Source organism: Vulpes vulpes, chromosome 5 (genome assembly GCF_048418805.1).
Source record: "Vulpes vulpes isolate BD-2025 chromosome 5, VulVul3, whole genome shotgun sequence".
NCBI classification, from domain to species: Eukaryota; Metazoa; Chordata; class Mammalia; order Carnivora; family Canidae; genus Vulpes; species Vulpes vulpes.
The window spans coordinates 66,514,050-66,538,467 of record NC_132784.1 but is presented as its reverse complement, the minus strand read 5'-3'; the positions used below and the strand labels follow the sequence as shown (position 1 = coordinate 66,538,467).

The 24,418-nt window shown below is 58.6% G+C and overlaps 3 protein-coding genes across 14 annotated transcripts; 2 read left to right on the top strand and 1 right to left on the bottom strand.

Annotated features, from left to right (window-relative positions):
• Positions 1–594: 594 nt before the first annotated feature.
• CDK2AP2 (cyclin dependent kinase 2 associated protein 2) lies at positions 595–2,810 on the top strand. Its single transcript, XM_026004274.2, has 4 exons — positions 595–1,301; positions 1,606–1,706; positions 1,793–1,925; positions 2,283–2,810. Exons 1-4 carry the CDS (start codon positions 1,220–1,222, stop codon positions 2,348–2,350), a joined length of 384 nt encoding a protein of 127 aa, XP_025860059.1. The 5' UTR covers positions 595–1,219; the 3' UTR covers positions 2,351–2,810.
• Positions 2,811–3,984: 1,174 nt separating this feature from the next.
• Positions 3,985–17,032, top strand: PITPNM1 (phosphatidylinositol transfer protein membrane associated 1). Of its 11 annotated transcripts, none has more exons than XM_026004276.2 (24): positions 3,985–4,176; positions 5,138–5,256; positions 6,677–6,891; positions 6,977–7,098; positions 7,307–7,531; positions 8,998–9,324; positions 9,401–9,496; positions 9,579–9,686; positions 10,348–10,409; positions 10,504–10,754; positions 11,069–11,258; positions 11,359–11,466; positions 11,702–11,859; positions 11,943–12,148; positions 12,571–12,741; positions 13,393–13,557; positions 13,794–13,942; positions 14,043–14,153; positions 14,533–14,649; positions 14,816–14,964; positions 15,054–15,203; positions 15,284–15,467; positions 15,775–15,903; positions 16,524–17,032. In XM_026004276.2, the coding sequence occupies exons 2-24, from the start codon at positions 5,179–5,181 to the stop codon at positions 16,785–16,787; spliced, it is 3,735 nt and encodes a 1,244-aa protein (XP_025860061.1). In that variant the 5' UTR covers positions 3,985–4,176; positions 5,138–5,178; the 3' UTR covers positions 16,788–17,032. The 11 variants fall into 11 exon arrangements, with proteins under 11 accessions (XP_025860061.1, XP_025860064.1, XP_072614624.1 ...); XM_026004279.2 differs by having other exon boundaries at positions 3,993–4,176; positions 9,582–9,686; XM_026004278.2 differs by lacking the exon at positions 3,985–4,176 and adding an exon at positions 4,212–4,507.
• Positions 17,033–17,615: 583 nt separating this feature from the next.
• On the bottom strand, positions 17,616–23,793 carry AIP (AHR interacting HSP90 co-chaperone). Of its 2 annotated transcripts, none has more exons than XM_026004280.2 (6): positions 23,486–23,793; positions 20,410–20,589; positions 19,016–19,204; positions 18,420–18,596; positions 18,184–18,325; positions 17,616–17,928 (listed from the first exon to the last, which is right to left on the bottom strand). In XM_026004280.2, exons 1-6 carry the CDS (start codon positions 23,582–23,584, stop codon positions 17,723–17,725), a joined length of 993 nt encoding a protein of 330 aa, XP_025860065.1. In that variant the 5' UTR covers positions 23,585–23,793; the 3' UTR covers positions 17,616–17,722. The 2 variants fall into 2 exon arrangements, with proteins under 2 accessions (XP_025860065.1, XP_025860066.1); XM_026004281.2 differs by having other exon boundaries at positions 17,633–17,928; positions 18,171–18,325; positions 23,486–23,758.
• Positions 23,794–24,418: the final 625 nt, after the last annotated feature.

The following is a 24,418-nucleotide window of genomic DNA, read 5'->3' as shown; positions in this document are numbered from 1 at the left end:
AAGGCCAGAATAGTTTTGAGGCGAAGTAGCCCAAGAGAAAGGGTTAGTGTTTGGAGGAAAGTCTAAGATCTAGGGTGGTGAGGAATGAAATTTGAGGGGAGGGGTCTGGATGCAGAAATGGAAAGAAAAGAGGACAATGTAACAAGCTCCTTATGAATATTCATTTATCCACACAACCCTGTAAGACAGTTATTACTAACGTCCGCATCTTAACGATGAGGAAACCCAAACATACTAGGGTAACTTGCCCAAGGGGAAATCGCTGGTGCGGTGGGGTGAGATTCGAACCATCAGCCTCGCTCCACTCGGTGCTCTCACCCAAGATCGGTTTGGTACAGGGCCCGGCGTGCGGCGAGAATTCAACGAAGGCGAGATGATCCTGCTGTTGTCAGTAGGAGGCCCAGGCTTGGAGTCTTGGAGGACTGGCTGAGGGGTCTTTGAGGCCGCCCTCGGACCTAACACGAGCTTAGACCAGAGGACGAGGCAAACCCGAGAGGCGCGTAGGCAGCGTCGACGAGGGACCCGTTGCCATAGGAACAAACGAAAGCTTTAGGAGGGCGCATGCGCAGACCGGGGAAAGGGTGTGGAGCCGGCGAAAGGTGACGTAAAAGCGCACGGGGTGAGACGCAGGGCTCCGCACGTCAAAGCCCTGCGTCCTCCGGCATTCAGTGCAGTGCAAAGGCGCGCTCGGTGCTGGCGCCGGCAGTGATAGCAGCCTCAACTGGACCGAGAGCAGGCGGTGCGAAGCTGACGTGCAGAGCAGCGCCAGTGAAGCGTGAAGGCGGCGCCCGCGCCGGGAAGACCCCTCCGCGCAAAACGCGGCCGACCGGACCCGGGTCCCGGCTTCCAAGGCCCCGCCTCTCGGGCCTTGGGACTAATCGGATTGAGAGCGCGCCGGCCCGGACCCCGAACTCGCCAATTGCGTAGGGCTTCAGCTACCGCCCAATCCGGAGCAGACAGGTGCGAGGTCCGAAAGGTGGAGACCAATCAGCAGCGGTTGCGGCCTGTTGGGGCCGATCTCTGCCAATGAGGAGGCCCGAGTGACATCCGCGCACACCAATCGGGAGTGAGAGAGCGTTCGTGCCCGCCCGCCCTTCCGGCCTGAGCTCTATTTACCAGGGGCGTGCGGCCGGTTTACCAATCAGAGCGCGGCTGAGCGGCCGAGCAGCCAACCCCGGAGGAGCGGCCGGCCGGCGTCCGCCGCACCCAAGAGTTGGGGATGTCCTACAAACCCATCGCCCCCGCCCCCAGCAGCACCCCCGGCTCCAGCACCCCTGGGCCCGGCACCCCGGTCCCCACAGGTGAGGATCCGACTCTGCCCCTGCTCGCCTGCCCGGGTGGTCGAGGTCTCGAGAACACGGCCCGAGTTCTGCAACACTGGGCCTGCTGCCTCCCCTCTCTGAGCCTCAGTTTGCTGGCCTGTGAAGTGGGCGTGGTCACGTAAGGGCTAGTTGGTGGAGCGCAGGGGGAGGGGTTTGTCGCTGAAGTTGAGCGCCTGGAGCGAAGTATCCTTTGGAGGGAATCGGGCGAATCCGGTCGGGGGCTTGGAACGCTGGGAGGCGGGGTCCCGGCCCCGTGCTGACCTATTACTCGCGCATGTTGCAGCCGGAAGTGTCCCATCGCCGTCGGGCTCAGTGCCGGGAGCCGCTGCCCCTTTCAGGCCCCTGTTTAACGACTTTGGACCGCCCTCCATGGGCTATGTACAGGTGAGTGGGGTGAGGGATTGCCTACGGACAGGGACTGGAGGTCCCCGCGGGCCCTGAGCTCAAGGCCCTGTCCTCTTTTGACATAGGCAATGAAGCCACCTGGCGCCCAGGGCTCCCAGAGCACCTACACGGACCTGCTGTCGGTCATAGAGGAGATGGGTAAAGAGATCCGGCCCACCTATGCTGGCAGCAAGAGCGCCATGGAGCGCCTGAAGAGAGGTAAGTGAGGCTTCCACCCTCCCTGCTCAGGAGACTAACACTGGACAATCCTTCCTTAGCAAAGGAAGGACATCTGGAGGCCGCGTGACCCAAGCCTAAACAAGGGTGGGTGTCACTTTCCAGGGAGGTGTTTTGAATTGAATTGAAATTGAGTCCGTTTTGGGGGAAGGACCAGGGCATTTGTCTTTCAAAAGGACAAATTTGAGGATTAACCAAATCGTTAATCTCATCAGGCCCTTTATCATCCTCCTCCCTTTCACTGGAAGGAAAGGGGGTGGGGAAGGAGGGTCTTCCTCTGGAGGATAAGGGTGGGACCCTGCAGGGTCGCTGCATGTTACTTGCCCATTCCCACCTCAGGCATCATCCATGCCCGGGCCCTAGTCAGAGAGTGCCTGGCAGAGACAGAGCGGAACGCCCGCACGTAACAGGACGCAATTCCACCGCCGAGTCGACCTTTCCTGGCCACTGCAGAGCACCTGCTTCTCCCTGGCCTTCACCCCGAGTTGCACTTCCCAACCTGGGCTTCCTGTCCTGTGTCCCTTGGTGGGTGCCCTCCAGGAACCAGGGGGCAGCTCTCACTCCAGCCGACAGCACTTGACTGGGACTCTTTCAAGAGTTAGCAGCGAGGTCACTGTGAGTCCCGCCCATGACCTGCCAACAGTGTTGATCCAACTGGAGCTTGCTCCTTTCTGTGGCCCCCACCACTCAGCACTTACCCAGGACTTGTCACCACCTTTCCTAGACTCCTCCCCTAGCAAGGCCTCCCTAGGCCTGTCACCTCCCTGCCTTGTCTCCTGGGCCATAGCGACTCTTTTTTCAGTCAGTGTCTTTTGCTAAATATGCCCTTTTTGTATAAATAAAAGATAATTTGGAGTTGTTCTCTCACCTCTTAATCTTTCTGAGTGTGGTGCTTCTGCTGAGCCAGGAAGAAATTGGAAAAGAGGAGATCGAGGAGGGGAGAGGGACAATGCAGTGGTGGGAGACAGGGCCACCGAACCTGGCCTGGCCTGGCTCCCACTGTCCGTTGACTTGGGCTGGGACCCTGCCCTCCTCCAGCCCTCGGCCTTCACAGTTCTGAGTCTTGAAAAGGCTTAAGCTCCAGTAGCTGTGAGCCCTACCCTCCTACACGTGGTGCCACCAGGGGGCAGCCTGGAGCTTTAGCCTCCTCCACAGCTGGAGGGCACTGTCGCCAGCCCGGGCCTAGAGGGTTCTTTCTCTGGATTGGCAGTCAATGCCTGGCAGGGTGGAAATGTCAGTTCATATAAGCCAGGACCTCACGTGTCTTAATTTTCTAAAATCTTAACCTCCCAGTCAACCCTGGAAGGTTCTGAACACGTCCTGACTTCTCAGAGGAGAGGGAGCACTGCTGCTTCTATTCTCCAGCACCTGAGAAGCAGAGCCAAGGGGAGAGGATGGTCTTCCAACAGGAGCGAGATCCAGCTCGGTGCTGCCATCCACTGTCCCAGCACCTCCTAGCCAGCTGGGTGTGGTCCCGTGAGCCCAGCCCTCAGGTGTCTCAGCCTTCGCCCAGGGTCTGGTTGGCCAGACTTGTGGACCCGGAAGGCATCTGTGGGAAAAGCCATGGGGCCCCATTCAGGGGCTAGACCAAGGATTTCCGGTGACCACAGTAGCGGTCTGCCTGGATGTGTACCTGAATGACCCCAGAGGCCTGGGGCACTGGAACCCCAGCCCCTTAGAAGAGGCAAGTCTAGGACCAGCTTCTAGGCTAACTTTGGGGACTGAAGACATTTCCCCTATCCCGGGTTCCAGGTTGGAGGGCTGGGGAGAATGGGGATGGGGTCCTGCCATATTTCCATGGCACACTGGAGGGCTGGGCCAGGGTGGAGACACGAGCCATTAGAGCTTAGGAGATCCCAAAGAGCATAGAGGGAGTAAAAAGCGCCAGCGCTTGGAGAACTGCCTCTTCCCCCGCTGCCTGGGGGAAGGAAGGCAAGGGCCGCCCTCCGCCGCCACGGGCGGGGCTGCGGGACCCCGCCGGAGTGGGGAGGGCCAGGCGGGCCCAGGAAAGGGGCGGGGCGGCCGCAGTGACGCGGCGGGCGGGGGGGAGGGACGGCAGGGGCGCCGGCGGGCCGACCCGGAGGAAGGTCGGTGCCATGGGCCCGCGCTGCACCTCCAGAGGGTCCGGCGGCTGCTGGAACCCGAGGCTGGGGCTGGGGGCTCTCCGGGCTCCGACCCACGGCCCTCCCGCCCCCACCCGGACCGGGTGAGGGGCGCCCGCCCTAAACTAGAGGTGAGACGGGACGTCGGCGGGCGGGCCAAGAACACGGCGGGGGACGGTCCGCCGGGGAGCAGAGGGAAGTGGGGACAAATGGGGCCTCTCGCCTGCTCGCCGGGTGCGAGGTGGGAGGGGTGCCTGTAGCGGAACCGGGGCGCAGAGGGGCGGAGCGGGTCTCTCGGGGTGGGGGCCGTGGGATACCCAGTGGAGCCACTCTTGCCTCAGCCCCAGGAGGGGTCAACTCCGGGAAGGATGATGGTGTGGCTGCATAGACGAGTGCCAGGGGTCCAGGAAGGATGCTGAGGAGGGGAAGTCGAGGACTGGGCTGCGGGCCAGAAGGGCAAAGGCAGGTCTGGGGGCCGGAGGGGTTAGTCATGTGGTCCAAGAAGGTAGGTTCGGGTGCAGGGGGTGGGGAGCACTGACAGACGCTAAGAGGAGGAGCGCCCGGAGCTGCTCTGCGGACAGACATCCCGGGGACTAGGTTCTAAGTGGATGTCGGGGAGTGGGGGACACGCGACCCCTCCGACTAGGGGATAGTGATGCAGCGGGCGGGCCCCGACAGGATGGTTGTGGAAGGCGGGCCTGGAGGGAGGGGACGAGGGCTCGGCTCCTGGGGGCGGGTCCCGGAGGGATGCAGCTTCGAGGGGGCTTAGGACGCGGCCGCGGCTTCAGAGGCGAAGCTGGCCCTCTAGCCCGCCGGCCCGCGCCAGCCGCTCCGGGGGGCCCGCGTCAGCGCGCGGTTGCCATAGCGACGGGCGGGCGGGGGACCGGGGCTGCGCGGAAAAGAGGTCAGCGCTCAGCCTAGCTGCGGCTCGTGGCCCCCGGCGGCGCTGGCGGCGGCACTGGGCTCGCCTCTGCCCACCCCGTGGCGGGCCCAGGCATGGGGTCCGGCGGCCCGAGCCCTCCGGCCCGCGCACAGGGCTCGGGGCCGCGCGCCGCCGCCCTGCACTGACTGCCGCGCCGTGCCCTGCGCCAGGCGGAGCGGAGGCCGCACTCGGCGGGCCGAGCACCTTCAGGATGCTCATCAAGGAGTACCACATTCTGCTGCCCATGAGCCTGGATGAGTACCAGGTGGCCCAGCTCTACATGATCCAGGTGAGGGCGGTTGGAAGCAGGAGGGGGGGCGGTGCACACTTCATGATGGGGTAATGGCAGCAGGAGCGCGCAGGCCGCACCTGGGACGAGTGGCCAGGCCCAGCTCAGCCCCTGTCAGCCCGGCTCTGGGGCTTGGAAGGACTCAGAGCCTAGGGGAGGACAGAGAAGTACCCCTTCCAATACGGGAGCCCAGGAGGTGGCTGTGGGAAAAGGGGCAGAAGGGGCTAGTGGCCCCATCCCCCAAATGCCTGGCCCCTGGTTGATGCTCAGCCCACTTCTGATCTCCTTTAATCCTCCTTAGAATCTGTAACCCCTTGTGGGAGGGAAAGGAGTGCATGATGAGGCAAGAGTGAGAGGCAGGGAGCCAGGTGGTAGAGAAGACTGGAAGTCCCCAGAGGGTGCATTTTCCTGACAACCCCAGGTGGTCAGGGAGATGGGAATGAGGATCAGACCCCAAAACTGTGACAGAGGGGCAGGCAGGGACCCTAGAGGGTGAGGTTGGGGTCTGATCTTGGGTGGAATGCAGTGAGGCAGGCTCTCAGGGAGGGAAGACAGCGCTGGGCCTCTGGGAGGCCTGTGTTCCCCAGAAATGAGGGTCAGGGTCTGAAGAGACAAGAGGGCCAGGATCTAGCCTCAGAAGGTTGAGTGGGCCAAGTTCAGGCTCCAGAACTATAAAAGGACAGGATCTGAATGCCCTCTAGCCATAAGGGGTGTGGCAGGAGCTGGTGTTGGGGTCCCAGAGAAGGAGGGGACTGGGAGCAGATTCTCAGAAAAGTGTAGGCCCCTTTTACTGTCCTTGATTCTTCCAGCCCACCCTCCAGGCCTCTTAGCTGCTCCTGGAGTACATCTGGCACACTCCCACCTCAGGAGCTTGCATCGGCATCCCCTCTGCTTTGAATAGGGTGGTACTCCACCCCACATCTGTACTCCACATCCACCCTCCCCTACTTCAAGCTGTATTCACACTGTGGTCATGTTATCTTCTCAGTGAGGCTTTCCCTGATCATCCTGTCATAATCATAATCTCAACCCTATATCCCTGGCCCTAACCTACACTTTCTTCTTCCCATAACACTCACCACTTCTAACATACCATGTCATTTGCTTCTGTTAAGTCCCTCCCTCCACCAGAACTAAATCCCACAGGGCAGGCAGGGTCTTTGTTTTGTTCATCAACAGGAGGTCCCAATTCATATAATCCCAATATGCCTAGAAAAGAGCAATCAGTATGTGAATGAGTGCTGGGTTGCAAGCCCTATGGAGGACCGGACAGCAGCTGTGATCCTGATCCTAGGGAACTGCAGGGGACCAGGGTTGGGTCTCGGGGAGATAGAAAGGCTAGGACTAGCGTTCTAGCACTGTGTAGAGAGCCAGGCTGAGCTGGGGCTGATCTGCCCATTCTGCTCTGTCCCGGGTACAGAAAAAGAGCCGGGAGGAGTCCAGCGGTGAGGGCAGCGGCGTGGAGATTCTGGCCAACCGGCCCTACACAGATGGGCCTGGCGGCAGCGGGCAATACACACACAAAGTGTACCACGTGGGCTCCCACATCCCAGGCTGGTTCCGGGCACTGCTGCCCAAGGCTGCCCTGCAGGTGGAAGAGGAATCCTGGAATGCTTATCCTTACACCCGGACACGGTAAGTGGGTGGAGCAGGCCTGGAGCAATGAGGAGAACAGCCCTGGTGGGCACAGTAATGACCCTCACCCCTGCCCTGTGCCCAGGTACACCTGCCCCTTTGTGGAGAAATTCTCCATCGAAATAGAGACTTATTACCTGCCTGATGGCGGGCAGCAGCCAAATGTCTTCAACCTGAGTGGAGCTGAGAGGAGACAGCGCATCCTGGGTGAGGCCTGGGGCCAGTGAGGGGATCCTAGAGGCCCTCTCAGGTCACCTGCTACCTCAGTGAGCAGCCTCTGACAAGTCACAGCCCCTCTCCAGGTCTCCGATTCCTGGCTGTGCAAGGCTGCCTTCCCAATCCCAAGGCAGGGAAGGGGTGGCAGGGGGGGAGGGGGCTGGCATGGCTCAGTATACTGCTGGAACCCTCCCCTCAGACACCATCGACATCGTGCGGGATGCAGTGGCCCCAGGAGAATACAAAGCAGAAGAGGACCCCCGGCTGTACCGCTCGGCCAAGACTGGCCGAGGACCACTGGCTGATGACTGGGCACGCACAGCGGCCCAGACAGGGCCCCTCATGTGTGCCTATAAGCTGTGCAAGGTCGAGTTCCGCTACTGGGGCATGCAGGCCAAGATCGAGCAGTTCATCCATGATGTCGGTGAGCACCCAGCCACAGGAGGTTCCCTTTACCCAGCATCCACCAGGCACCCCTTATTTGAGCCAGGGGTGCTCCCAGTCTTTATGTTCCCAGAAGCATAAAGCCATCATTTCCCTTTGACTTGTTGGCACTGGGGCAGAGGAGAGCAGCACAGCCCGGCTGGGGGTTCATGGGAGCCTAGCCTTGAGGTATAGGTAAGAGTCAGGAGGGCAAGAAGCTGGGGACATGAGTTCTGAGCATGCAGGCACTGACATTCAGAGATGCTACTTTCATCCGTTAAGCTTCCAAGATTCTCCAGTGTTCGGTGGGTCAAGGGAGACTTAGAAACTCTCAAAAGGGTCAGCAGCCCTAACCAGCAACACACAAAAGTCCCTAAGGCTGGGACTCTGCCATCATTCTCTTGGGGCCCCTCTCATGCCCAGCTCCCATGGCCCCATGCTCTAGCCCTGGGATCCAGAAGTCCTGTTTCTAACCCGACGGCTCCTGCAACTCTGCCCCACCACATCCCCCAGGTCTGAAGGTGGGCCACCTACAGTAGGAGCGTACAGGGGCCTGGGCTCCATGGGACCTCCAGTGAGCCACTTCCCAGCCCTGCACTTTAGTTTTCTCTTCTGTGAACAAGCAGGAGGCTGGTTCGGGTATTAAGAGCTAACACTGACTGAGCATTCACAACATGTAAGGTGCTTTGCTAATCACTCTTCCTGCAAGAGTTCCTTTAACACCCATGACACCCCTGCAAGGTAAGAACTGCTATTCCCATTTTACAGACCAGATGAGGAAATTTAGCTTAGAGAATAATATAGGCTCCTTGTCTCACATTTGTAAAAATACCAAAAAGCATGAATAAGAAAATGAAACCAGCAATATATAACTGTGGTTAAGATTCTGATCTATTTCCTTCCAGAAGTTTATAATTGTAATCTGACCTTTATTAGTTTATTTCCTAGATACTAGTTTACTCCTAGATATTGGAGTTTCTAACTTTATTCCTCTGCTTCCGATGAAAATATCCCAGAATGGGTATCATCTTTCGCTACAAACTTCATTAAGTGCCAACACTTCCATTAACTATTAACACCTTCATTAACTATCAACAATTTCATTAACTGTTAATGCCTTAATTGTTAACTCCTCTGAAGAAGTCAGCAGGAAGCTAGTGAGAAAGACAGCAAGAAGCCTGGGTCCCAGCTTTCCAGGGTGTCAGCACTGGGTTTGTGCTCAGAGTTGGAGTGTCCAGAGGGATGAAAGAGGCAGGAACAGAGGGAGGCAGGTGGAGCAGAAAGACAAATGCCCCAGTTTCTATTCCCATCTCCCGGATGGCACTCGCCCTGGCCTACTTTGTGACTCTGGGTGGGTGGTGTGCCCAGAGAAGCCATCACCCAATGTAGGGGGCTAGGTATGTGGCTGCCTGGTGGCCGTGCCAGGGAAGTTCAGGCTGGGAGGACATGGTTCTGATGCCCCTACAGGTCTGCGTCGGGTGATGCTACGGGCCCACCGCCAGGCCTGGTGCTGGCAGGATGAATGGACAGAGCTAAGCATGGCTGACATCCGGGCACTGGAGGAAGAGACTGCCCGCATGTTGGCACAGCGCATGGCTAAGTGCAACACAGGCAGTGAGGGGCCGGAGGCCCAGGCCCCTGGGAAGCCTAGCGTTGAGGCCCGGGCTGCAGCCAGCCATGCTGGCACCCCCGATGGGCCTGAGGCACCCTCCGGCCCCGATGCCTCGCCTGATGCCAGTTTTGGCAAGCAGTGGTCCTCTTCCTCACGTTCCTCCTACTCATCCCAGCATGGAGGTGAGGCTGGGGCACAGGGCGGGAGGGAGCCACCCTCAGGCTGGACACCCAGGCTGAGGTTGATATGGCCCTGCAGGGGGCGTGTCTCCCCAGAGCTTGTCCGAGTGGCGCATGCAGAACATTGCCCGAGACTCTGAGAACAGCTCTGAGGAAGAATTCTTTGATGCCCATGGTCAGCACCACAGCCCTGGTGGGGGTGGGGGTATCCCTGAGCCGCTCCTCCTGCCCCATGACATAGTCCCTTGTCCTTTCAGAAGGCTTCTCAGACAGTGATGAGGTCTTCCCCAAGGAGATGACCAAGTGGAACTCCAATGACTTCATTGACGCCTTTGCCTCCCCTGTGGAGGCTGAGGGGACACCAGGTAAAGATTGCCATCCACCAGCACTCTGAATGTAGTAGACACTCAGAAAACAACTCAGCCCTGAGTTTAATGGGGTCCTAAATTGAATGTCAGTCCATTAAATATACAGGTGAATAATTAGTGGATAAAGGAGTGGATAGATGGTTGGTTAGAGTATTCCAAGCTCAGACACAGGCCAAAAAACGAAGGAATTAATTTGGAATCCAGGAAGGCTTCACATGGGAGATGATATCTAAGCTGGATTTTAAAGGATTGGACGAACTCTGTCCATCAGAACTTTCTGTGATGATGGAAATGTTCTAGCCACTAGCCATATGTGGTTTTCACTTGAAAGATGGCTAGTGTGACTAAGGAGCTGAATTTTGCCTTGCATTGTATTTTAATTTATTTCAATTTAAGTAGGCATATGTGACTAGTGACTACCATATTGGACAGGGCAGTATTGGAAGGAATCTTCTAGGCGTGTTTGTCTGGATAGTAGCAGGACCAACATATACAAAGGCCCAGACATGTCAAATGACCCACAAGAGCCTGATGAGAGAGGATACAGGAAGTTGGGGAATGGCTCAGGCAGACAGCAAAGCAGAGATATCTGAGGTGCCCGATGAGGGGATCCCCACAGACCCCTCAGTCTCCTTCACTGGCTTCCCCCTTCCTATAGACCCTGGAACCGAGGCCACCAAAGACATTGGGGATGGGGCCCGAGCACCCAGGGACTCAGAGGTGAGTATGGTCACCTACCCCACAACTGCAGTTCTGCCTCTCGGCCAGGCAGGCTACTGCCCTGACACCCCTGGCACCCCACTTTGCCCCACAGGGCCCAGATGGAGCTGGGGAGCTGGGGGCAGAGGCATGTGCAGTCCACGCCCTCTTCCTCATCCTGCACAGCGGCAATATCCTGGACTCAGGCCCTGGAGATGCCAACTCCAAGCAGGCGGACGTGCAGACCCTGAGCCTGGCCTTTGAGGCTGTCACACGAATCCACTTTCCTGAGGCCTTGGGCCACGTGGCACTGCGTCTGGTGCCCTGCCCACCCATCTGTGCTGCTGCCTATGCCCTTGTCTCTAAGTATTGGTCAGGGGTGGGAGGGTGGGGATGTACAGGGTCTTCAAGGAGCAGAGAGCATGGGGCTCCAGGGACCTAAAAGGCCTCATGAGGAAATGGGGGAGGAGGCCAGGAAGCCAGACACCTGGGCCAGTCATCCACCCAGGTGGACTTCGGCTTCTAGTCAATGGTTTCATCACAAAGGGCCCTTGGGTGCTGATGCTCCCCACAAAGGCCCCATGGTGCTAAGACTTGCCAACAGGCCAAGGGGACTGGGAGGAGGCAATGCAGGGCTGGAGGGCCTCCCACCCACCCACCCACCCCACCTCCTCCTACAGCCTGAGCCCCTACAGCCATGACGGTGACAGCCTGTCCCGCTCCCAGGACCACATTCCTCTGGCTGCCCTGCCACTGCTGGCCACCTCATCCTCCCGGTACCAGGGCGCTGTGGCCACTGTCATCGCCCGCACCAACCAGGCCTATGCTGCCTTCCTGCGCTCGCCTGAGGGTGCTGGCTTCTGTGGGCAGGTCAGCAGTCAGGGACATCCTAGGGAAGCTTGTTGCTAGAGCCTTCCATCTGCCTGCCTCTGCTACAGCCCTTCCTGATGGCTCCACTCTCGCCAATCAGGTGGTGCTGATTGGAGATGGCGTCGGCGGGATCCTGGGCTTCGATGCGCTCTGCCATAGTGCCAGTGTGGGCACAGGGAGCCGGGGCAGCAGCCGCCGAGGGAGCATGGTCAGTTTGGCCAAACCCTGCCTCCTCAGGAGGGGGGTATCTCTCCAGCTCTAGGTCTCTGTCCCCTGCAATATGACAGCTCCCCTGCTGCCTTGTTCTGTCCCCTATTGGGCTCTGCCCCGAGTTCTCTCCTGGAGTCCCTGCTCCACCCCCAAGCCTCTCTCCTCACCTCCAAATAAGTAGAAATCGAATTGTCTCCAATTCTAGGGATATTTCTGTCCTCTATTTTGTCTAGAACAATGAGCTGCTCTCACCGGAGGTTGGCCTAGTGCGGGACCCCCTGGCAGATGGGGTGGAGGGGCTGGGCCGGGCGAGCCCAGAACCCTCAGTCCTGTCTGCCCAACGCACTCCCAGTGACCTGACCAGTACTGAGCCTGAGAGTGCTCAGAACAGGTGACGTTTCTACTCCATAACCCACACCCTGGGCTTGTGTGGGGCTGTGGAGGCATCAGCACTGAGCACCCTTCCCCATGCAGCCTGCAGGCAGCCCCCCCAACCACCTCCTCTGGGGAGCCCAGGCGGGCAAGCACAGCCTCCTGCCCACCCGCCGCCACTTCTGAGGCTCCTGATGGCCCCACCAGTGCTGCCCGCCTTGACTTCAAGGTCTCCGGCTTCTTCCTCTTTGGCTCCCCGCTGGGCCTGGTGCTGGCTCTGCGCAAAACCGTGATGCCCGCCTTGGAGGGTGAGACTCAGGGTGGGGGTGGGTACCACACACCTTTCCCTTTGCTCCTCCCTCTCTTCTGTCTCCCATGAGATGCTGGCATTATTGCCATACCCCCAGTATAAACTAAGTTGCTGGCTGGAGGAGGGAACCTGAGGCCCTTCAGAAAGAAGGGACTTGCCAAGGCCAAGTTCCCAAACACAGTGCTCTGCTCGGGAACAGGTCTGACAGCCCAGGGAAGGGGTCCTCACCAATCCCATCAGCAGATGAAAGGTCTTATCTCTTCTTAGCCAGGACACCCATCCCACTTTATCAGGAATCTGGTGACCTCTTAGGGAGCGCAGTTTGGGAAGGGCTGGCTCGGGGTCATACAGCATGTGAGGTGCTGCTTTGCACACCTCCCAGCATGCCCAACTACAACTCCTCTTTCCTTTTTCTTCCAGTTGCCCAGATGCGCCCAGCCTGTGAGCAGATCTACAACCTCTTCCACGCGGCTGACCCCTGCGCCTCCCGCCTTGAGCCCTTGCTGGCTCCCAAATTTCAAGCTATCGCCCCACTGGCGGTGCCCCGCTACCAGAAGTTCCCCCTGGGAGATGGCTCATCCCTGCTGCTGGGTATGCCCCCAACCAAGATAAAGGGGAGAAGGAGGAGGGCATCAACAGGGAGGGATGGGAACAGGCCCCCCTGACCCAAGAAGACGTGAGGTGGTTCCTACATCATTGCTGACCTCTCATGTCACCAATCCCAAGACCATGGAATCCTACCCAAGACTCTCTGGCAGTCTCTGCCAAGAAGTTGGGGGTAGTCATGATGGCTAGGCTAGAGAGAGGAGCCAGTGGCACTGTCGTGCTAGTGTCTGGGAATACCCACAATGTGGAGGGTTGCTGTACTGGAGGGGGGCGGTGCACAGCATATGCATATACACTTGTGTTCATGCATCGGTATGGGCAGGTACCTGTATATGCATGCAAGTGGGTACCCATTTGGCCCCATGAGACAAATGGGCCTGTGTGGGGGTGGTGGTAGCAGGCATTCCGGCAGGAATACAGTTGACTGTTGGCATAAGCTAAAAGGAGACAATGCTCCCCTATTCTTCATTTCTACCCAAATACGGGACAGTTCAGCCTTTGCCAGTACCTGACCAGGTAGGGCTGGCAGGGGAGACAAGGGAGGTGTCAGGGCCAAGCTGTCTTAGAAGCCCTAGGTAGGAAGACAGGAGGGCAGCCGGACTCAGACTGCCACTCAGGTTGCCCCACCTCCCCCAGCTGACACTCTGCAGACACACTCAGGCCTCTTTCTGGAAGAGCTGGAGATGTTGGTGCCCTCAACACCCACCTCTGCCAGCGGTGCCTTCTGGAAAGGCAGTGAGTTAGGCACCGACCCACCAGCCCAGCCAGCTGCTCCTAGCACCACCAGTGAAGTGGTTAAGAGTAAGTCAACCAGCCACCCAGCTGGGGAGGGGATGCTGATTCTGCCCCCCAAAGCCCACCTGAAACACCCTTGCCCCCAGCATTGGCTCTGGGATGAGAGGGCCCCGGCACCCAACATTGGACTTGGCAAAGAGCAGGCTTGGCAGAAAGGAGGGGAGAAAGAGCACTCAGGGGCCAGACATGTGGGCATGAGGTGGGAGGCCACCCCTGACCCACTGCCCAACGTGGCCGTGCAGTCCTGGAGCGCTGGTGGGGGACCAAGCGGATTGACTACTCGCTCTACTGCCCCGAGGCGCTCACCGCCTTCCCCACCGTCACGCTGCCTCACCTCTTCCACGCCAGCTACTGGGAGTCGGCTGATGTTGTGGCCTTCATCCTGCGCCAGGTGGGCTCAGGGATACAGGGTAGGAGATGAGACCTGGACAAGGGATAGGGAGCCGAGAGGCAACCCCAGGCTCCCTGTTCATGTGGCCTCTCGCACACAGGTGATCGAGAAGGAGCAGCCACAGCTGACGGAATGCGAGGAGCCATCCATCTACAGCCCGGCCTTCCCCAGGGAGAAGTGGCAGCGCAAACGCACGCAAGTCAAGATCCGGGTATGGGCCCTTCCCCTTGTGGCCTCAGGAGCAAGACCCTGCCCCCTCTCCCCAGCATCCCTACTGCTCACTATGTTCCTGGGACCTTCCTGGGTGCCGCCCCCACACCGAGTCCTGGCCCTGCCCTTGGGAACCAAGAATCTCCTCCCCTTCCACCGCTGCCCAGATCCGTGCTCTCTGCACCCAGCCTCATCCTCTGAATCCCATCCTGTCCATCCTCTGGGACCCGCAGTTCACACACACTCCTGACCTCAGGTCGGGTCGGAAAAGTGCCCACTACTTGGGCCTCGCCCCTGCCTGGGCGTGGGTCCTCCACAATAGCTCCTCCTGCATCCCTATCATCTCCGGGCTGTGGGCTCACGCCGTCTCCTCCCGCCAGAACGTCACTTCCAACCACCGGGCAAGCGACACGGTGGTGTGCGAGGGCCGCCCCCAGGTGCTGAACGGGCGCTTCATGTACGGGCCCTTGGACGTGGTCACGCTCACTGGAGAGAAGGTCAGGACATGCTGGCCTTGGCCCCGGGTAGACCTGCCCCCATCCAGCCGGGCAACTCTGGGTCTCCTCCACTCTCTGACAACAATGACAGCCCAGACCCTCCTCCACTCAGGGTCCTGGGGTGCGTGAGGCCCTCACGGGCCCTCTCGCCTGTTCGCCCCACCAGGTAGACGTCTACATCATGACGCAGCCACTCTCAGGCAAGTGGATCCACTTCGGAACTGAGGTCACCAACAGCTCTGGCCGCCTCACCTTCCCAGTGCCCCTCGAGCGCACACTGGGCATCGGCGTCTACCCGGTGCGCATGGTGGTCAGGTGAGCACTGGACAGGCCAGGCTTCCGCGGGCCGGGGCTCTGCCAGGCCTCGCTTGCCCCACGCAGCTCATGCAGTCCCTGGGCCGCAGGGGCGACCACACATATGCCGAGTGCTGCCTGACCGTGGTGGCCCGTGGGACCGCAGCCGTGGTCTTCAGCATCGATGGCTCCTTCACCGCCAGCGTCTCCATCATGGGCAGCGACCCCAAGGTGCGCGCCGGCGCCGTGGATGTGGTCAGGTAGGAGCGGCGCCACCCAGCTCACCCCGGTGACCTGCCCCACCCCCCGCGATAGAGCTGACCGCCATCCCACCCCACAGGCACTGGCAGGACTCAGGCTACCTGATTGTGTACGTAACGGGCAGGCCCGATATGCAGAAGCACCGCGTGGTGGCCTGGTTGTCGCAGCACAACTTTCCTCACGGCGTCGTCTCCTTCTGCGATGGCCTCACCCACGACCCACTGCGCCAGAAGGCGATGTTTCTGCAGAGCCTGGTGCAGGAGGTGTGGTGGGGGAGGGTCCATCCCTGCCCCTCCCCGCCCCCACCTGAGGTTGTAGGACACACGGAGGCCCACCTGGTCCTACCCCCATGGGCTCGGGACCCTAACTGGCAGGAGAGGCCCCTATGGTCCAGCCCTCTAGTGGTCCGAGGGGCCCCCAGTCCTCCGGCCCAACTCTGGCTCCCATCTGGGCCTGGTGACATAAGACTCTGTGGCCCCGCCTCCGTCTGAATGGCCCCGCCCCCGGAAACCTTCCCAGAAACTTGGGATGCCTAGTGGCCTGTCCCCTAACCGGCCTATCCCGCCACAGGTAGAACTGAACATCGTGGCCGGCTATGGGTCACCCAAAGACGTGGCCGTATATGCGGCGCTGGGCCTGCCCCCGAGCCAGACCTACATCGTGGGCCGCGCAGTGCGGAAGCTGCAAGCTCAGTGCCAGGTGAGGGCCGAGCAAAGCCGGTGATCAGGAGCTGGCCAGGTAGCCTGAGCCTGGGTCTGAGGCCATGAGGAGCACCTGCGTTAAGCACCTGAGGGGGCGGCTATAAAAAGGACACCAGGCTTCTCCTAGGATAGGGTCAAGGGCAGCTTGGAGCTGCTGGGCAGGCCTGGATTGATAACAGGGGTGCTAGTGTGCTCCAGACCGGGAGTGCTCATTTCACTTTGCAGTGGCTGCGGGCATGGACCTTGAGCTTTCTGAGCCCCAACTTCCTGCCTGTAGAACAGAAATGAGCTGGCACCAACCTCTACCCCTTGTGAATATCACATAACATGCCAGGGGCTGGGAATATAGCAAGTGCTTACTGAATATTAGCCCCTCCTCTTTCCCACCAAGACCTCAGGAAACTGAAGCCCAGGGAAAGGCAAAGGAAGAAAGCCAGGGCACTCTGGCTCCCAATCTGGGGTTCCTGTCTGCTAAGGGAAGGCTCTGGGTCAGGCCATGCCAGGTCTATAATGCCACCAGCACTGCCCAGGAGCCTGGGGGTGGGGGTGGAGTGAGGGGGGGCAGGTGAGGGCTGCATGTGGGCCTGAGACCAGCTGTCCCCTCATCTCTGCCCACAGTTCCTGTCAGATGGCTACGTGGCCCACCTGGGCCAATTGGAGGCAGGCTCCCACCCTCATGCCCCCGCTGGACCCTCCAGAGCTGCCCTGGCCAAGAGCAGCTATGGCGGGGCTGCCCCTGTGGACTTTCTCCGAAAGCAGAGCCAACTACTCCGCTCCAGGGGGCCCAGTCAGGTGGAGCGGGAGGGCCCAGGGACACCACCCACCGCCCTGGCCCGGGGCAAAGCCCGGAGCATCAGCCTCAAGTTGGACAGCGAGGAGTGAGGTCCAAAATGTGGCTGGCCCTGAGTTATTTATTTGTGTACTTGAGGGGCCCAAGTGGCACCTGTGGGAAGCTGGGGGCCCAGATCACTGGCCCCCCCACCCCACACCCTGCATCCCTGTCTGCCCCTCGATGTTACTTCCCTTTCATGTGGGGGGCACCTAGCCTCGGGGGAGGAGGGAGCAGCAAGGGCCTGGAGACCTTTCCAGTGTGTGTAAATCCATGAAAATAAAGCACCTGTAACCCAGCCAACTGCCCACTCGCCTGGCACCAAGCCCACTTTCCAGTTTGATGGGGACACTGCAGGGCAGAGAGGGGCCAGGATGTGCCCAGGGTCATAGCACAGGTCAGAGGCAAGGCCAGGATGGGAGCCTGGGCCTCGAGGTCCTCCCTTCTATCCGAGGCTTCCTCATGAACAAGCAGCCCTCCCAACCTGAGACAGCCCTTCAGTTCACATGGGCCCAGACTTGGCTTCTGCCTGAAACTTCTGCCTTCAGAAGCTGGGGCCACAAGACTGTGGGACCAGGGGCTGGAGGGGAGACCAAACTGGGGGGCCACCTCACTCAGGCCCTCCTGGCTGTGCCTTTGTCTCCCCCTGAGGACCAAAGGTACCCAGGCACCTCAGCCCTGGCCAGCAAAAGACACTTCCTTTGTGACAGAGATCATCCTCATCTCTGCTGGGGACACTGAGGCCCAGAGAGGTCCTAGAGCTGGCAAATGGGAAGCTGGGATCAGAACCTCAATCCTTTGCCTCACAAAACCACCTGAGTACCAGTAAGTTTGAGATGTTAACCCTGGTCTTCCCAATGGTTCAGCTCGACAGGCCCAGGGAGAGATAAATACGGCCTTTATATACAGAGAAGCATGATGCAGCAGGAGCAGGGGTGCTGGAAGCAGCAGTGGGCTAGGCAGGGTGGGCAGGGCCGGCAGGGCCCTATCAATGGGAGAAGATGCCCCGGAAGCGAGCCTTGTCCTCTTCATCCTTCTGCCGGATCCGTGCCTCCAGGGCTCGCAGCTCACGGCTCACGATGGGCGCCAGGGCGGGGTCCAGCTCCAGCACCTTGGCAAAGTCAGCCTGGGCCTCCTGTGCATTCCACACAGCCGCGTGTGCCTTGCCCCGCTTGAAGTAGGCCTTGACATTGTCTGCAGGGGTGCCAGAGGGAAGCAGGCATGCAAAGGCATTAGAGGGGGACAAGCCAGCTGGCCAGCCTGACTTCTGCCACTGTAGTCCCCTCATGGGTCAGAGCCCTCCCAAACGGAGAATGCCAACCACACCCAAAACCCCACGACACCATTCATATGTCATTGACACAACAGTGCCCATGACCCTGCTTGGGTGGAAGACATTTGTTCAAGTGCGCGTAGGGGCTCCAAAGGGGGATGACGTCAAAGGCTCACCGTCATATTTGTTGAGGATGGAGGAGCAGTGGTCCAGCACTTCATAATACTCCTGGGCCACCAGCTTGCACTGACAATAGTTGAGCAGCAACGGGGTGATCTGCTGATCCAGCTGGATCCAGTCAGGGGACCCGGGCTGCTCCTGGGGGCATGGGGACAGCAAGAGGCCAGAAGACACTAAGAGCCGGGTCCCTTAGTTCCAGCTCACCCTCTCCACCACAGCCTCCAGGCAGCACCTTCATCTGCAGGTTCTTGAGGCAGGCAATGGCATCGTAGTACTTGGCGGCGGCCTCCTTCACGTGGCCCTCACGGTACAGCCTGTTGCCCTCCTGGTGGATGACTGGCACTGCCTTTGCCTTCTCCTCATCTGTCATGGCCCAGGGGTCCTGCTGATATGTGCCGGGGTTCTCCACCTGCCAGAGCGTGGGCCACATCAGGTGAGGCCCCGGGGCACCAGAGCTTCCCTATCGGCAGACCCGGCCAGCCTAGAGGCTGGTCGGGCCTCTGGACGTTGGACACCAGAAGCAGAACCACTTATTCCTTCACTGACCATTCAACAAATGTTTAAGTAGGACCTCCTACCTGTCCAGCACGAGGCCAGCTTCCAGGAACAGAAGAGTGAACAAGATGGTGAAAACCCCTACCTTCACAGAGACCTGCAGAAGCAGAGGGGCCCCAGGAGGGAAACCTATGGAGACTGTCAGGATCCTGCCAGGCGTTCTTGTACCTGCCCTATCCCAACCCTGCAACGGTCCATCCAATAGCCCTGGGCGAGCAGTCAGGACCAATTCCTGCTGTGAGGCTGCGCAGTGGTGGCTTGGTAGCCCCTCACCTTAAGCATCTCAATGTCAAAGATGAGAGGCTGAGGGTTCTGCTGCAGAGCATCCAGGTCAGCATGGCCCAGAGAACTGTGCTCATGCATCTGGGCGATACCACAGCAGTGCCGCTGGCCCTCCAGAGGGTCCTTGCCGGCTGCGATGTTGCGTAAACTCTTGGCGACAAGCGGATACAGGACCACATGCTGTAGAGAGGCAAGTGGGCACCAGGGGCTCTGTCAGCGTGGGCTGCCTGGTCTCCACACCCAAGAAGCCCAGCCCCTGACCCCATTACCACCTGAGAGAAAACACTGAAGTCCAGAGAGGGGCAGTAACTGGCTCAGGCCCCACTCCATTGAAACAGAGAAACTCCCTCCAGAGTCCTCTGGCATCCCAGCCTTCTGTTCTGGCAAAGTCCCCAGCTCCCACCACACTCTCTGGCCACCAAACCAAGCACCTCTCCCACACCCAACACAAACACACACTCTCACTGTCAACCCACCTCCCCTGCTCTTACAAGCTCAGACTCTTGCCTCTTCCTCCTCCTCCTCCCAGAGGTGTAGCCCACAAGCTGGACTTCTCACCATTACTGGGATCCCTCCACATTCTGTTCTCAGCATCCCTCTTCCTTCTCTCCTGCCCCAGGCCCACCCCACTCAGGGCCTATCTCAGGTCTGGGCGCTCGGCGGAGACCTCCAGGCATAGAGGACCTAGTCTTTGACCTTTCACCAGGAACAGCTGCTGAGAAGGTGGGAAGCTGACTACCTCAACCCCAGTCCAACCAGCTCTGCTCACTCTCCCTATAGTCTGCATGGGAGCAGACTGTGGGAGTAACGTCTCTCCAGCCAGCAGACATCCTCAGTCTTGGTGCTGAGTGTTTTGAGCTAAAGATAAACAGGTCTAGTCCTTGCTCTGCAGTCCCTTACACCCAGGTAGAGGACCAAATCCTGGCCATGCAGGGCATGAGGGTTAGAGGACCCAGAGGAGGATTTCAAGCCAACCACCAGCTGTCAGGGAGGGCTTCCTAGGGGTAGTGACCCCAGGAATTGACTTTGAAGTATGAGGTAGGATCTTGGCCAAGAAGGGGACAGAAAGGAAAGGCAGGGAGGTGAGTAGGAGGGGAAGACTGGCAGGAGTCAGAGCCTGCAGGGCTGTGTGAGAGTCTGAGAGTAACTAGGGGCCAGAGAGGATTTAAAACGCAGTTGTGCAGGTTATTTGCATTTGAGAATCAGTCCCCTGGCTGCAGTCTGGCTAATGAAGAGGAGAAGGCAGAAGGGGCCAGGACCCCGATGTCCTGTTGGTGTAGTGCCCTGGAGGGAGTTGGTGGCAGCCTGGCTAGGGCACAGGCCCTAGGATGGGGAATAGGAAACGTCTGGACAGACATTGCAGGCAGGTGCAGGATGTCAGGTACCTTGATGTCGCAGCAGAACTGGGCGATCTCCCCCTCACGCATGGTGGACACGATGGTCTCCCACACAGGCAGCTTGAACTTCTTGCCAATGATGAGCTCCATGGGCTTGCCACGCACCCGGCTGTCGTCCAGCACGGCACCCTCCTTGTCACTGTGCAGAGTCCGGTAGTGGAATGTGGCCTGCAGGCCACATGTGGGATAAGGCAAGGGCACAAACACTCACCAAGCCCCCAAGGACAAGCCCAGCAGATAGCATGGGGCACAGGACTCACCCAAGGGTCACCACCTGACCTTTACCCCACCACCCAGGGGAGGAAACTAAGTCACAGAGAGTGAAGTAAGGAGCCCAAGTCACATGGTTAGGGGGTGGACAGGCTGGGGTGGGATTCCAAGCACCCTGCCACCAAATGTTCTTTCAACAAATATTTACTGACCACATACTATGTGTCTGAGCTCTGTGCTAGACACAGCAGTAAACAGAACAGATAAAAGTCCCTGTGCCCATGGAGTTCACATGGAACTTCTAAAGGAGATAAGGCTGAAACAAAACAGTGTGCTGTATACAATGGAGCTAAGGGCTGTGGATCAGAAAATAATGCAGCAGAGGAAGACAGGGCAAATTTATACACAGGACGCGGACACTCTCTGAGGAGGCAACATTAGAGCAGATATCTGAAGAGAGTACAAGAGAAAGCCCACCAGACAGATGCTGGGGTAGGAAACTGGTGTGAACTGTCTAGGCCAAAAGAACAGCAGTGAGATCATGCAGTGTGTTCAAGATGCATCAAGGCCAGTGTGGCAAGGGCAGCCTGGGTGGCTCAGCAGTTTAGCGCCTGCCTTCGGCCCAGGGCATCACCCTTGAGTCTCAGGATCGAGTACCGCATCAGGCTCCCTGCATGGAGCCCCTGCTTCTCTCTCTGCCTGTGTCTCTGTCTCTGTCTCTCTCTCTCTCTGTGTGTCTCTCATGAATAAACAAAATCTTAAAAAAAAAAAAAAAAAAAAAAGGCCAGTGTGGCAGAAAAAGAGCAAATGAGGGAAGGGGTGCACTGTGGGGTCACCGCAGTCAAGGGGAACGATCCCGCAGGACTTGGAGGCTATGGTGAGGCCATTGTGTTTTTACTCTGGGTGGCTCCATGCAGAGGAGGGAGAGGATCTGACTTGGGTGAGGGCAGATGCAGGAAGGTGAGTTAAGAGGTTAGCACAGTAGGCCAGGGGCACAACGGGGACCTGAACCAGGGTGGTCCGGGGAGAGACCATGAGAAGTGGTGAGATCCCCGGTGCATTCTGAAGACTTGCTACAGGACATGAGAGCACAGGAAGGGCTGTGGAGACTGGGAGGGTTTTGGCAACCAGAAGGCCAGAGGTGCCCCCCACTGAGATGGGGGAAGGCTTGGGTACAGCTGGCTAAGTCTGAGATGCCACCAAGTGATGGTGGTGAGTCGGGAGCGCAGCCAAAAATACACTGTGGCAGTGGAGAGTTTTTTAGAGATGAGCCTGGGGGACAATCACCCAGGGTTGTAAGTGCAGAGAGAAGAGATCTGAAGATGAAACCCTTGGCAGGGGGATCCCTGGGTGGTGCAGCGGTTTGGCGCCTGCCTTTGGCCCAGGGCGCGATCCTGGAGACCCAGGATCGAATCCCACATCGGGCTCCCGGTGCATGGAGCCTGCTTCTCCCTCCGCCTATGTCTCTGCCTCTCTCTCTCTCTCTCTGTGACTATCATAAAAAAATTAAAAAAAGAAAAAATTAAAAAAAAAAAGAAACCCTTGGCAGGATATATAGATAGAGAAGCCCACACTTTTGCCCACCACACGGTGCTGCATCTCTGAACTCTGATTCCAAATCAGTAAAGTAGAGGCAACCCTAACCCAGCCCGCATTGTGGGAATGAAAGGAAACAGACCTATGTATTACTGTGAGCGCTCGATCACCACGGGATTGTTCTTTGGTATTACTTGTCTCTGTTTTTTGGTGCCACACATATCTTCACTATCTTTACAATGTCTCTCCTCCTGGTGTCTGTTCCATCCAGAATCTCCCTTCTTCAAGGCCATCAACCCCCGCTACACACAGCCCATGGGGACATGCGCCCACTCCCACACCTCTTCTCTCCACTCTGAAAGAATCCCTCTTAATATAACTGACCATCAAAACGACGGAGTTCTCCCTCTGCTCTCATGGCACTGACGCTGGGCCAGTCTAGAATCTTTACCCACCCAACCTTGGCAGAGGGCTGCTCATTCACAACCGCTTTTACTTTTGGTGTCCCCAATCCAGGCCAGGATCTTTGGTTACTTGCTCAATATGCATGTTCTGTGTGACTGCTCTGCTGGGCCCTAGGGGCTGCCCCTGGGAAGCAACCGACTCTAGAGGCAACTGAAAAAGGCACTCCAGGAGGGAACTGCATGAGCAGAAGCAGGGAAGCCCAGAGACTTAGGGTATTTGGGGAGGGGACAGGAGAGGCCTGGAGATACAAAGGAGGAAGGTGGTACACTCTTTAACCTCCCAGCCCTTATCTGTCCTGAGCAACATCACGCAGAGAGGTCCAAAACTCTGCCCAAGAGCTCCAGTCTGGCAGACCTGACCTCTGGGCATGTTTAATGGGTTTGCCTCACTTTTCCCCAATTAAACAATGGGAGCTAGTCTAAGTGTTTTCAGAAGACTCTCCCATCTATAAAAGAACTTGAACCTTACAACCCAGAGGCCCCGAGCCTCCTCCCCAGTCCCGGGGCACCCCCCACGTCCCAGGTCTCCCGCTCTGGGTCTCCTCCAGCTCCAGGTCTGAGCACACGCTGAAGCCAACCCCCCCCCCCCCCCCCCCCGCCCCGCAACCTTCTGATGATGACTGACGGCCTCCCCGACCAATGCAGCCACACCGCCAAACCACCGGGCGAGGCAGACGTCTCTAAATTCACCCCCTACTTAAATGCAGACCAACCAGCGTCGAGCTCGGCATGTGAGCGGTAGGGTCAGCGGCCGCTGCTCTCTGGGCATGCGCAACCTCTCGCCTAAGGCCTTCTCCCGCCTCGCATGCGCACCGCGCCGCCAAAGGGTTGAGGGGAGGGGGCTGGGCACGAACCTTGGTTCCATCCTGAAAGTCCGGGAGCTCTCCTCGGCCCTCCTGTATCACACGCTTTTGGATCCCGTCCTCCCGGAGCCTTGCGATGATATCCGCCATCCTTCTTCCCCGCTGCTCTCTTTCGGTAACTTCCGGACTCCTTCGGCAGCTTCCGGACCTGCTTCGGCACTTTCTAGGGCTTCGGCAACTTCCGAGATGCCGCCATTTTGGCTGAGGGCAGATGCCAAAAAGGGAGTAAACGTCGAAACGGACTGTAATTGGTTCTCTGCGCAGCGCCGAGCGCGCGGCTCTGACCAGGGGCGGGGCCTGAGGCTGGAGAGGCCCCCCGGGAGGGGGGGCGGGACGCGCCAAAGAGGCGGGGCCAGGGACGCGGGGCGGGGCCAGGGACGCGGGGCGGGGCGTCCCCAGCAATTAGGTCATTGAATGGATTTGGACGGTCGCTCCCACGTGGTTGTGTGCCCCTACCCAACCCGTTTAAAGTTGTAGTAGTGTTACAGCATTACGGGGCTCCGGGACTCGGAGGATGGGAGGCGGCTCCCTCCCATCCTCCGAGGTGACGCCGCTACCTACAGCTACTATTACCGTGTATCCCTTTCTGGCCTTTTCTTTTTGAAAATCTAGCAAAAGAGTGACTTTTGCATCCTGGATTTTTATCTTTGGGAAAAAACAAAAAGCAAATAAATGGAAACCAAAAAATAAAACCAGGAGTAAGAGGGTTTCGGTATTCCTGTGAGTACAATAAGCTCCCAAGAGACTGGGAGAGCCCCTCGTGGGGTCAGGAATGGGTGAGTCGGCCACTGAATCCAGTGTCAGGCACACAGTAGGTGCGCAATAAATATTAGGAAATACATGACTGATAGAAATGACGTACTTTGGGGGCTACAACAAGGTTTTTCTTGGCTTCTGGAAACTAGCTGTGATCAATAGCAGTAG